This window comes from Notamacropus eugenii, chromosome 6 (genome assembly GCF_028372415.1).
Source record: "Notamacropus eugenii isolate mMacEug1 chromosome 6, mMacEug1.pri_v2, whole genome shotgun sequence".
In the NCBI taxonomy this organism is placed as follows: domain Eukaryota; kingdom Metazoa; phylum Chordata; class Mammalia; order Diprotodontia; family Macropodidae; genus Notamacropus; species Notamacropus eugenii.
In genome coordinates this window covers 44,554,192-44,568,075 of record NC_092877.1, presented here as the reverse complement: position 1 = coordinate 44,568,075, position 13,884 = coordinate 44,554,192, and the positions used below count along the sequence as shown (strand labels likewise).

At 41.8% G+C, this 13,884-nt stretch overlaps 1 protein-coding gene across 22 annotated transcripts in view; it reads right to left on the bottom strand.

The window, feature by feature from the left end:
* The window catches only part of PPFIBP2 (PPFIA binding protein 2), a 192,679-nt gene that overhangs the window by 42,034 nt on the left and 136,761 nt on the right, over positions 1–13,884 (bottom strand). For all 22 annotated transcript variants that reach the window (XM_072619692.1, XM_072619701.1, XM_072619702.1 and 19 more), the window contains one exon: positions 8,049–8,180. In XM_072619692.1, coding sequence (XP_072475793.1) covers positions 8,049–8,180 — 132 coding nt within the window. The remainder of the gene's footprint in view (positions 1–8,048; positions 8,181–13,884) is intronic.

Below are 13,884 nucleotides of genomic sequence, written 5' to 3'. Positions count from 1 at the left end.
ACTGAGTGCTCTGCAACACTCTGTCTTAGGTGCTGAGGAAGATGCGAGAATGGATGCTTGGCATCGATGTCATCTGACTGACAAAGCTGAATTCAAACCAGATGAAATTGTAAGATATAAACAAGGAAATTACATCACACATCAAAATGCTATTCAAAATCAGAACACAGCAAATTTGAATATATATTCATAGAAGAAGCAGCTTGATCTAGTGGAGAGAGAGGGGTCTTTGGAGCAGGAAGACCTAGAGTTCTCCCTGGGACACGTACTAGCTGTATGACCCTGGACAAATCCCTTAACTTCATCACCCAGGCAAATCTCCAACACTCAGACAAGTGTTTCAGAGAAGGTATCTTCCTACCTAGGTAGAAGCAGTTTTCAATATTATTCAAATCAAACATCTAGCCCCTATACCTAAGCCTATTCACAGGAACACAGTAAATGTATAAAAAAAATCCATTTTACAGAAATAAATAGAAAATTAATACTAGATTCTGTCACTGACATGACAGAATACAACAGACTCAAAAATAACTTATCAAATGAATGAAGTATTAAAGAAACTGGATTTTAAAGGGATGTGGGAAGTATTGAATGGGGGAAAAAGTAAAAAAAAAAGTTACCATTTTTGTCAATTTTCTTTGAAAAGACATATACAGTTTTGAAAGAGAACAAAAAATTTGGATAGTTAATGGGAAGACGGCAGGTACACCAAGTATTGTTGGTGGAGCTGTGAAGTGATCCAAACATTCTGGAAAATGTTCTAGAACCACAGGCCAAAGTCACTAAATTGTGCATATCCTTTTATCTAGCAATACCTCTACTAGGCATATATTCCTCAAACATGAAAGACAGAGGAAAAGGATCAACATGTAGAAAAATATGTGTATGACGTATATCAAGAAAACAACTTTTTTTGGAGGTAATGGAGGTTAAGTGACTTGTCCAGGGTCACGTAGCTAGTTAAAGTGTCTAAGATCAAATCTGAACTCAGGTACTCCTGCCTATCCACTGTGGTGCTCTATCCATTATGGCACCTTGTTGCCTCTAAGAAAATAATTTTTGAAAGAGTTTAGTAACTGATCAACACCATGCTCAACCATGAGTTCAGGGGACAGAAGATAAAGCATATCCCCGCCTCCTGCCAGAGGCAATGATTTAAAGAGCAGAATGGGACACACATTTCTGGACATGGTCAATGTGGAATTTTTTTTTGATTATGCACATTTGCTATTTTTTTTCTTTTTATGGTTTAGTTGGGGGTTAGGGCAGTGATAAGGAGACAATAAATGCTTATAAAAGTCAATGAACCGAATTTAAAAAAATCAAGTAATGCCTACGGAAAGAAGAAATTATAGCGATGGTAACTGATTACATTAAAGATGACCATAAAAACACTATATATCATAGTACGTACAACGCAACCGAATCTATACCCAGAGGCAAATTTATGGTTATGAATGCCTAGAAGAACAAGAAAGAAAAAATTCATACATTTTAGAAAAGGAACAAAAGACTCTATCAAAGAAATATATATAGTGGAATATGTTAAATGAAAATGGAAAAAATAAATTGAGATCAGGTATTAACAAAAAAGAAAATAAGAAAACAATGAACATGTTGAAGACCTTTTTAGAAAGACCAAAAAGCCACTCAAAATTAGCAAGTTTAATCAGAGAAAAGAGAAAACAAATTACTAAAATTTAAAATAAGAGCTGTTTTATAAATTGGAAAACTTAAAAGAAATGAGCCAATAGTTACCAAAATATACAACACAAAACTGACAAAAGAACCAACCTAACAAACTCATATGTAGAAGGAGAAAGCGGACAGATAACTTGCTTCAGTAAAAGACCAAAAGACCAGAAATATGCCCAAGGAAAATTTTCCCAACCTTTAATGAGTAAGTAATCCTTTATCACAATGGTCATCAGTTTGAAAAAAAGGGGGGTGGGTAATCATATTCCAATCTCATTATCTTATTATATGCTGTGTTCTTAAATAAGTCCCAATTGGAAGAAAGATCCAAATAATACAACTTATCACAAGGTAGACTTCATGAAAACACAATAATTTAGTAGAAAAGAGAAAAATGTTAAAAATCACACAAATCAGAAGAAATCCCTGGCAACCAAACTGGTAGCTTTAGTCAAAGATAAAAGGAATTTGCGTGAAGAAAACCAGTATTTCTAAAATACAAAGAAAAGAAACAGATGCAGGGAAGAGAATCTGGAATAAATATCTCTGGTCAAAATCTGACATGCAGACTCTACGATCCATGAATAATCCCCATTCCCCAAAGGAGAACTATTCAGAGCACTCTTTTTGAAGGAAACACAGACTTCTTGAAAAGTTGTTCATAAAAAGACAAGTTCAAATAACTTTCAGGTGATACCTTACATCCATTAAACTGTCAAAAGAAAGGATTTACAAGAAAGGATATGGGGAAACCTTGTTAGAGGGATTGTAGGTTGGTAAAAAGTTTTTGGAAAATGATTTGGCTTGTATACATATAGGGCCCCAAACAAACGTACAAAACATCTAGATCAGATCCTTTGACCTAAGGATCACATTGCCTCAGAAAAAGACTGATCTGTGTGGCCCTGGGGCAAGTCACTTAACCTCTCAGTGGAAGGGGGAAGAGGGAGGGAAGGAAGGAAGGAGGGAGAGAGAGAGAACCCAGAACAAACAAATCATTTCTATTTTGTTTCAGGTTTTATTATATATTATTTTTTTTCCAACCAAAAGCTAAATGGTTCAGGTTGAATACTTTTTATTTGGCATTCAGTACTATATTCTGTTCATTGATTTATATTTGGTGCAAATGTTACTAAATTTATAGTTTGAAAAAATAAATGCCTGAAAGAGAATGTGGCCTAGAGAAAAGAACACTGGATTCTGAGTTACAGTTAGGTCTCCAAACTTACTGTCTGAGTGAGCTGTTCATCCAGAAAACGAGGATAATAATATTGTAGACTAGGAGATCCCTGAAAGCAGACACTGTTCTTTGCCTTTCTTTTGTATTCTCTGGGCTTTAGCACAGTGTCTAGCGCATAGTAGGCACTAAAAGTCTTAGTTACAAAGAGTATAATAATACAAATAATGGAAGATCTGGTATTCCTGAACCACCACAGAGGCATTGCATCATTTGTCTTCAGATCCCCCTTGCCTAGCACATACTAGGCTGTTGTGAGGAAAAAAAACTGCCAGGCACTAGAGAAATTGAGTGTTTATGGATAGTGATGAGGGATATAAAGATGAGAACTGTCCTTAAGGAAACAGTATCTAGTAGAGGAAATGAAAAATGTATAAACCAAATTAAAAGACTGACAGTGCATAGAAAGGATGGGAAGAAGTATTTATTAAATGTCTATTATGGGCCTTGTAATAGGCTAAGCACTTCACAAATGTTATCTCATTTGATCCTCCCAACAATCCTGTGAGGTAGATGCTATGAGGATCCCCATTTAATAACTGGGGAAACTGAGGCAGACAATGGTGAAATGACTTGTTCTGGGTTAGAGTCGAACTTGGCTCTTCCTGATTGCAGATCACAGGAGAAGAAAAACAAACAGCACGTGTGACCTTTCCAATCTCTCCCCCATGAGGCTCTGAGAAGCCTGTAAGCCTTGGACTGAGAGCTAACTAGGATCTGCAAAAAATTAACAACCTCATTTCAGTGATTAGCTTCAGAAAAAAACCTACCACTAATCCTTTCAGAGAGCTATAACCCAATAAAACTGTCTGGCTTGAGTAGGCAACTTTTTCATCATCCATAGAACAGGAAAATTCAAGAAATAAAAGAAGGGGAAAGGGGGTTGTTTAATAGGAGGCAACTGACTGGTTTAATTGCAATGGGATTTAAAAAAAAAAAAATCAGCTTATTCCAGGTCTACAAGATCCCAAAGGAAATTAACATCATCCAGCTCCTCTGAAGTGAATGAACAAAAGCCCCCACTGCTGAGGACCTGGGGGAGGGAAGCTAAGGCTAGGGAGAGGCTCTCAGTCTGCGCCCCCCACTTCCAAGTTCTCCAGTCTGTTTTGTCAATTATCTTGTTCTGATGGTAAGCTTAAAAAAATTCTCTTTTATGTTTTGTTTTAAAATTTTTATATTTGTAAACTTAGATCCTGAAATTCCCACATGTAACAGAATGCAGATTTACATTTAATCCTGGTGCAGAGAAGGGAAAGGGGTGGGGTCTAGGGAAAGATGGTTTGCTAAGAACCAGAGAAATATTCAGTGCTGTCCATCTTGTCTTTGTTTTTAAAATGAGCAAGAAAAGGAGCTCAGCCTCCTCAGCACTCAGCTGTGGATGGGCTGAGAGACTAGGGATAGGCTGGGGGAAAACAGGCACAAGTCAGGCCGCTCATAAAGCAGCCTGAGCATGCTGGAGCATAAATGCTCCATTGTCTTTCTGACAGCTCGGAGGTGAGAAAAGATAAAGCTATGGAGAATACGGCAGAAGATCTTCTAGTCTTTCAAGAGTGCTTGAAAGTTAAACTGAGGCCAACTCTTCCGTGAACTAGCTAACTGACAAACTGGAGTAAATTAGAGCATTTGTGGCTGGGATAGAAAGAAGCTGGAAGAAGGTGCCTGGAAAAGCTTCTGCTGTCCAATTGGTTTGAAGTTCATAGGACTGCAGGATCTAGAATAGGAAGGGACCTTAGAGATCACCTGGTCTGCCTCAGTTTACTCAACTATAAATGGGGATCATAACTGTACCTGTCTTCTAAGGTTCTTGAGAAGACCAGATGAGATAATATTTGTAAAAGCACTTAGCACAGTACCTGGCACACAACAAGTGTCTACTAGATGCTTGTTCCCTACCTCCTTTCCCCCAATTTAATTTTTTGTGTGTGTCATGCTTCCCCTGTCCCAACACTATGGTGAAGCCAGGGGATGCCCTTTCAGAATCATGTTTTTAAATGCATAAAATAAAATACATATGATTACAAAGGAAGTCAATTATATTGAAAAAGAGTTGTCAAAAAATATAAATTTTTTAAAGTTCTTGGACCCCAGGTTAAGAATTCCTGAAATAGTTCAACCTTTCTTTGTTTTATAGAAAAGGAAATTGAGGCTGGCCCTAGGACGTTAAGAGAGATTATTAAAGAATCATCTGTATTGAAACCCAATATTTATTCTGGCAAGTAGAGATTTGGGGTCAAGGGAGTTTCAAAGTGAAGATGGGGGGAGGGAGGGATTACATATATAATGTCTACTAAACCAGACATTTACAGAGAGAGTAGCAAATATGAAAGAGAATAGGGGCTCTCAACCTCAAATTCTTGAATTTATTTCAAAGAAGCATTTTGATAACTGTTTTCCCATATAATTGGTTTCCTCCATAATCCTATGTATTTTATTTTATACATGTAAAAATATGACTATAAGGAGTCCTTCAGCTTTGCCAGACTAACAAAAGTATCCATAACATAAACAGATTAAGAATCCCAGAAATAGGGGGATGTTGACAGAGTGGCCCAAGAATTTACCATATTCATCTAGGAAGGAGGGCAGTAATACAACTTGTGGCCCCAGATACCTATATATTAAAGGGATAATTTGCAAGAACTTAGAAGAGGAAGCTGTGATCGCTGAGAGCTATAATGGAGTTGCCAAAAATAGCTTCGTGGGATCCATCTTTCGCCCTGTGTCATCTGACATCTATGTAAGTGGCTTGGATGAAGGCACAGATGTTGGGTTTATCAGGCTGCAGATGACAGAAAGCTGGGAGGGAAAGCTAATGGCTTGAATGACAACTTCAGAATCTGAAACAAATTTCTGACAACAGTCAATGGAAAAATTTAATGGAACACTTAGTCAGCTCAGTGAGTCAACAGTATCATATGGCAACCCCAAGCCTCCCCCCAAATCTAATTTATCACAGCTTGTATTTGTAATAAAAACACAGTATTTAGAAGGATAGAATTTCCCCCCAAAGGATTAATGCCTCTTGAGGGTAGGGGTTGCTTCATCTCTGTAATCCCAGCCCCTAATGCCAGGTATATAATAGGTGTTTATTAAATGTCCAGTCGAATGAAAGAGGTTTTTAATCCCAGTCTTCAGCTTTGGTCTGATCACTTTGGAGTACTGTGCTCAGTTCTGGGGGACCCTTCTTAAGAAGCCACCAACAAGTCTGTAAGTATGTGTAGAGAGGAAGGTTACCAGCATGGTGGAAGGCCTCAAAAACCATGCCACCCAAGGATTAGGGGGTTATGAAAACTGTCAAAAAGATCTAAAAGATGTCATTTAGAAGAAGGATTAAAATTGTTCTTGTTGGTCCAGGGGGCAGAACTGGGAACAATGGGTGGAAGTCACGGAGGAACAAATTTCAGTCTGACTTATGGAAAAATCTCCCAACAAGTTGACCAGTCCAAAAATGCCCTCCAGAGAGTGGGATCCATCCATATCATTGGAGGTTCTAAAACCTACCTACAGCTCGATGACCACTAGTCAAGGACAGAGGAGAAGACATTTCTGTCCAGATGCAAAGGAAGATTCTATATTGTGGAAGGCGGGCAAGTATTGGGAAGTGATTGTGGGGTCAAAATGAAAGGCATTCATAAATGGTTCTTATAAACAGCCCAGGGCAAGAAGGTAATCAGAAAATACTGAACCATAAGGGAGCTGAGAGATCACAGAGGAAGAATCCCCACAGAGGTGAAGATATGTGCAAAGCAGAATGGCATAGTAGAGGGCGCCATATTCAGGAAGAAATGGGCTCCAACATTGCCTCTGCCATTCACGAAATGTCTGACTGTGGAACAAGGTATTCTTTCTGTTCTGGGCCTCAGTTTCCTCATCTTTAAAATGGGGCAATTTTGCTCACCATCCCTAACCCAACCCACACCATAGTTGTGAGCTCATGTGTATAAAGGGCCATAAACATACCAGTTATTATGGTTAACATTATTGCTGCTCAAGGTAATAAGTAGCAGAGCCAGGGTCTGGGCATGATTCCACTGATTCCAGACTCATTAGTCTTCCCACTACCCACAGTTTTCTCTGCTTCTATGTATATAATGCTCTTACAAAAGAGAATGATAATTCCATTATCCCCATTTTACGGATGAGGACAACTGAAGCTCCAAGGAACCACATCACATAACTTGGCTATGTCAGAGACAGGACTGAACCGGAGTATTTTGACTCCACATCCAGTGTTCTTCCTAGTGCACAGCCATAATTCCATCTCTCTCGTCCAGGACTAAAAAGTCTGAGGTCAAGAGAAGTTGCGCATGTAGACATACATTTGCTTCAGTGCATAGATCATTGAAGAAGCTCTCACACCCTCTTGGCACATGTTTGAGTCTCCCTAAAAAGCCAGCAACATTGGCCCATTTGGGGACCAGCTGCACTCCAGCTAAATAAATATCAGATATGACATTCTCTTATCCTTAAGGATATCACTAATATTCTTAAAAACATTGGTTTCATCGGTGTGCCTCACCTTTGGAAACATCCGTGTAACTGCCTAATGATTCCCTCTCTGTCTTTTTGTCCCTAAATGGAACCTTCCCTCAATGCAAAAAAGCAAAGCTTCACAAAGTTCATACCTTAACTCCTCTGTCTCTCCACTGAGGAGGTAGGCAGGCTTCACCAACAATGACCTCTCCCCTTGGGGCTTGAAGGAGAGCCTGGCATACTCACAGGATTTAGAGCTCATTGACAAATGAGGAAACTGAGGCAGAGATGACCAGTGACTTGCTCAGGGTGACACAAATCAATAAGTGTCTGAGGCAAGATTCAAATTCCAAGCCTTGGGCCCTACCCGCTTTGCCATGTAGTTTTTCTCACCCTTCTCTCTGCGTCCCACTTTGTCCCAAGAGCCTTGCAGCTAGCAGTGGTCAGCCGTGCTCTTGCTGGAACATAATGGGAAATTCCCTTCTAGGCCAAATGGGTATTTCCCCAAAGCCTAGCCAGCTTTTCTCCTCCTCACTCGGCCTATGGGCTGCTCACAGGCTTTGCCTTCCAAGTTGGCTGTTTAGAGAGCTGGTCTTTCCCCAGGCACCTGGGCAGGCTGAGGTGTGCCAGAGATACTCACCTCGGCTTTCCTCTGCTTCTCCTCCTGTTCCTTCTGTTCCCTTTCCATGCCAACCAGCCGGAGCTTCAGCTCGGAAACCTCCGCCGTCAGCTCCAGTTTTTGTGCCTCGAGTGATGTGCGGCTCAACAGTTCCTGCAGTCAGAAAAGGCATGTTAGACACTCCCAACAAATGGGCTCGGAGGAGTGGAGAGATGCCTCCCACAGGGGATCAGAATCAGCCCTTTGTAGGCAGCTGTTGTTGGGGGCCTGGGGCAGGATGGGGCAGGAGAGAAATTACGTTTCTGTGCTGAAAGGGCTAAAGGTTATTAAACACAATATTTCCTTTGATCCTCACAATTGCCCTGGGAAATAGAGGATACTGGTATTATCATACCCATTTCAGAGATGGGGATACTGAGGCGTAGAGAGGATCAAATGCATTGAGCAGAGGCTTGGGTGCACCTGTGTGCACATCGCCTCTCTCATTAGGCAGGGACTGTCTTTCACCTTTCTTTGTGGCCCCAACACTTCAGCACAGTGCCTGGCACATTAGAAAATGCTTAATGACATGCCTGATGTGGGTTCCCCTGGGTCCCACCCTCTATCACTTAGGTTGTAACAGTGAATAAGACACTTAACTTCCCTGGGCCTCAGTTTCCTCATCCTTCTCTGAAGGTCTCTAAAGTTTTCTTCTGCTTCTAATGCTATGATTCTCAGACTTGCCCATGGACAGTAAGAAGTGGAATTTGAACTTGGATCTCTTCTGAGTCTTTGTCCCTCACTCTCACTCTTTCCACTGCATAATCCTGCTCATCTGCAGAGCAGGTGCCCTAAAGTAAACCTCTGGCCTTGTTCCCACTGGCAGAACCAAACTGCTTCTAATTAAGCAGCATGAGCCTGAGAGATAAGGATGAAGCTTGCCTGATGGCCCCAAACTCACCTGAGCTCTTCACGAGCCCATTGTGCTGCTTGCTGGCTTTCCTTCTGAGAAGAAAGCAGCAAATTCCATTGAAAGGAGCTCACATCAGTGGGGTGGAAAAACAAAGGAAAGGTCCCAACCTGCAGGAGGCCTGTTGGGTCCCAGGCACCACCCCAGCCCTACCCCAGCCGTAGGCAGGGAGAACAGAGCTTCACTAGCAGAAAGCTGAGGCTCTGTTCCAGGTTCTGGTAGCAAAGAGAGATGTGGTGGTGCGCACTGGGAACAACGGGAAGGAGAATGGCACTGCAGACAGAATATCTCATCTCTCTGTGATGCGAGTTCAAATTCAACGCCTGCCACTTACTACTCTTATGGCCTTGGTCAATTCACTTATCTTCTCTGGGCCACAGTTTCCTTGTCTGTAAAATGAGTGGACTAAATGGTCTCTAAGGTCTAAGTTTATGATCCTGTGAATACCTACATAGCAGGACGGGTGGGAGAGGGGGAAGATCACTTATGAAGCTATTACAAGAGCCTAAAACAGGTTTGTATTGGGGCGGGAACCATGGAAATACAAAGGAGGTCATCTCTGAGATGGTGGAATCCAAAGGACTTGGGGTGGAGCAGAATTGAGAAATTGTCCCTCCCTCTTTTTTTTAGCAAACCTGTCCAGGGGCAGGGGAGAACATGGGGTGTGGGACATTGAATGTGCCCTCACTCAGCTCATGTTTAGCTGGAGAGGTAGGTTCAATCTCAAACAAGCTGAGCTCAGGTCATCCAGATGAAGGTATCCAAGAGGTTGGAAAATCCAGGAACAGGCCTCTGGGGAAAGGTTGAGGGTGGAGATAAGATTTGGGAGTGACCTGCACATAGGTGATGTATGAAGTACTGGGAGACTGATGGTGGAGACAGTGCATGAAAAGGGCCTGGGACAGAACCTTAGGGAATACTCACTGTTAAGGGGCAGGAGGAGGATGAAGAACCAGCCAAGGAGACTGAGGAGTGTTCAGAAGGATAGGAGGAGAACCATTAGAACGTGGTGCCATGGAGGGCAAGGGATAGTAAGGTATCAAGGAGATTCACAGGAATGGCAGAGGGCACTGAGAGGCCAAAGAGATGCTGACAGAAAAGAGGTCATTAAAGTTAGCAGGGAGGAGTTTATGTAGTGACCAAGGCAGGAACTTTTTCAATAGTTTTTTTTTTTGGGGGGGGAGGCGGTTGGTGAGGAGCATTTCAAGACCTTCAGGAGTAGGCTATAAGCCAATAGGGGCATGAGGGCAGAGTAAGCTTTCTAAGAGTTTGGAAGGGAAGAAGAAAAGAGGCTACAGGGAGAGACAGAGGAGAGAGAATGGAGGGAAAAAAAGGAAGAAAAAATGGAGGGAGAGAAGGAATTGGGGAGAGAAAAAAAGGAGAGAAGAAAAAGAGAAAGAAGGGGGCAGACAATATGTATGATTATTTGATAAGGGAAAAGAGTCAGATAAATTTAGAAAGAAAACGCAAGAGTTAACAATCAAACTGGACTATAAAACACTCGCTAGCCCAAACTGGGTGACCTCACGCTCAGTCATTTTTTTTGCCTAAGTTTTCTGCACCAACTCATCAGTTCAGTTCCCCATAGAGCATCTGGGGCATCATTTCCTCATGTGTAGGAACCCCAGAAACATGTAGCCCACATTCAAGGTATTCTGCGGCTCTGTGTTCACTCAGAAATGACAGCTGACAAGAGTCCACTAACCTGCTCTTGTTAGGCAATACTATTAGTTCAGTTTTACTCAATGAAACAGCATGGTAAGAAAACTGTAATTTAATATTCCCTCCCCAAACTTCCAGACCGTTAAATCCTGCCTTAGGTGCAGTACTACCTCACTAATGGCCTATTGGATGCTCTGGATTGGATTGGTTGGTTCAACAAGCATCTCGAACTAAACACATTCAAACAGAACTCATGTTTCACCCTAAACCAACCTACCTATCTTCTGAACTTCTCTATTTCTGTACACCACAAGGGGTGGGGCACATTCTCCCACAAAGAGAGATTTACGATTGGTGGGAAAGAAGGGCACCCATAAGGATGATCTATGAAGTTGTGACCATTATCTGCTAGGGCACAAGATGAGAGTAGCTCTTGTCCTATCCTAACCTTCATTTAAAAACTCAATGGACAAGTTGGCGTTTCCATCCTTCCTCCTTTCCTAGAAATGCCCATCCCATCCTTTTCTTCTGCCTCTGTCAGACTCAGAACCATGACAGTGCTCCTTGGACTCTTCCCTTAGATTTCAGCCCTGAAATAGAAGGTTATAGAACCATAGATTTAGAGCTGGAAGGCATTGTAGAGGTCCCTAGTCCAACTCCTTCATACTACAGATGAGGAAACTGAGACCTACAGAGACAAAGAACTTTGCCAGAAGCCACAAAAGGAGTAAGCAAGCGACGGAGCCATGGTCAGAGCCCAGATAGTTCAAGTTGAGCACTCTTGCTCTGAACCAATCCACAGTGGTCCATGGAAGTCAGAAAGAGTATTTTATGAAAATGGCTTCTTTTTAACCTTCTTAATAACTAACAGTGCACCCCACTCCACATTCACTCAACCAAAGGAAAGATAAGAGAAGCATTTCATCCAAGGAAATATAAACATAAGATAGCTTGAAGGGATTTAAACCATTTGGGCAGAGATTCATAGATTTGGAACTAGAAGGGACTAAAGAAGTCACTTAGTTCAACCCTCTCATTTTATAGATGAGGAAACTGAGGCCCAGAAAAATTTCAGTGACTTGCCAAAGGTCATACAAGCTGTAAATATCAGAGGCAGAATTTGAATTCAGGTTCTCAGAATACAGAGTCAATACCAAGAAGACTGATTGCTCCTTCACTTCAAAAACACAAAAACATGCCAAGAGTATACAATAATGAATGACACCCCATTCTTCACAGTGGCAAGTTCCTTAAGGAGCTTTTGCTTCCTTCCAAATCTCCCTTTTCCCAGGCTGAAAGATGCCCTTTCATTTGTTCTGATTAAATTAGCTAGTTGGAGCAAAAGGTCCTAGATCCATCTGAGAGAGGGACCCTCAGAAAAATTAAAAAAAAAAATTTTTTAAAGCAGTTTTTGCCTTCCTATTAAGGGTTGGGTTTATATTCTTATTTACCCACAAGGCACAGAGGAACTGAGATGCTGTTTGAAAAGTTCCAAGAGCATCTGTTCTCTCTGCCATCTAGAGGGAAAGTCACACAAATGTCAGTCTGCTTTGACTCTGATGAGGAGACAATCCACTCTCACTTGGTGATCTCATCATGTCCTATGGGCTCAAAGATCATCATTCTGCAGCTGACTTCCAGATTGTTAAATTCAGCCTTAGGTTCAGTACTGCCTCATCAGTGGCCTGTTGGATGCTCTGGATCGGATTGGTTGGTTCAGCAGACATCTCGAACTAAACACATTCAAACAGAACTCATATTTCACCCTAAACCTATCTATCTTCTGAACTATATTTCTGTATACCACAATCCAGATCTGCACTCCTAACCCTTACTTACTCCACATATCCAATCAGCTGCCACATCTAATCATCTCTGTTCCCACAATATCTCTTGTGTAGCTTCCCTTTCTTTCCACTCATATAGTCGCCATCATATTTAAAGCCCTCATCACCTCCCATCTGGAATATTTCAATGGTCTCCCATTTGGTCTTCCTGGCTAAAGTGGGTCCCCACTCCAATCTATCCTCTATATAGTTGCCAGAAAAGTTAGATCTGAATAAATGTAATCTAATGACTTCCTATTTCTTATAGGATCAAATATAAACTCTGGGGGCAGGGAAGAAGTATTTATTAAGTGCCTACTAGGTGCTAGGCACTGTATTAAGCTGCTTTACAATAATCCTACTTGATCCACACAAATCCTTTGACTTTGGCCTTGAAGGCTGTTTCCAACCTGGACCCTTCTAATCTCTCTCCATTCTTCTTACATTACTCTCCTCCACACATAGTCATTCAGCAATACTGGCCAAACATGAGCTTCTAACATAATATCGCCTCATATCCCATCTCCGTACATGTCCATGCAGTACCAAGACACTGATGGTGCCCCAACCTTGGAAGGCTCTCCCTGTATGCCTCCTGAAACTCCTAGTCCTTTTTAAGAATTGGCTTAAATACCACCACGTAGAAGAGGCCTTTAGTGCATTGCTATCCAGGGTACCCTGTGGTTGCTTACTATATATCTTGTATAGATCTGTATATATACACAGGGTCTCTGCCATCAGAACAGCAGCTTCTCAAGGACAGGCTCTGTTTTGCTTCTGTCTTTGTGTTGACATGTTTACTCCCTGCAACCAGGGAGTGCTTGCCAGAGGCCTGTGGAGGAGTGGACCGTAGGTATCTGCATGGGGTGGCAGAAAGAATCCTGTTTTGGAATCATAGGACTCGGGTCTGAATTCTGGCTCTGTCACTGTATGTGGCACCTCAGGCAAATGACTCTCTGGGCCTTGATTTCTTCACTGGTAAAATAAATAGATTGGACTTAGAGATGAGGTTCCTTCTAACGTCCTCTAGTCTCTCTGAATCCTAGGAACCTGGATCTAAAGTTGGAAGAGGCTTCCAAGGCCATCTAGGTTAAGGAAGCAGAGGACTGAGGAGGTTAAGGGACTAGCTCAAATCTCTCAGACACACCCATGCCTGAGACGGAATTGGAACTAAGGTCTAGCAATGAAATTACTCTAGTCAGGCCTCTCCTTAAATCCCAAAATCCCAACCCAAACTGAGGTTATTCCCAATAACCTCCAGTTTTATTTCCCACAATTCCTCTAGAATCAATTTGTTCCTACGAGTTGTCTACCATGACTCCTCAAACACTATGGCGTTTCTTCACCCCCTTACCCCCTCATGATGCAGCCTCTTCCTAGAAGGCCCTCTGCCCTCTGAACGTTTTTGAAATTCTATGCA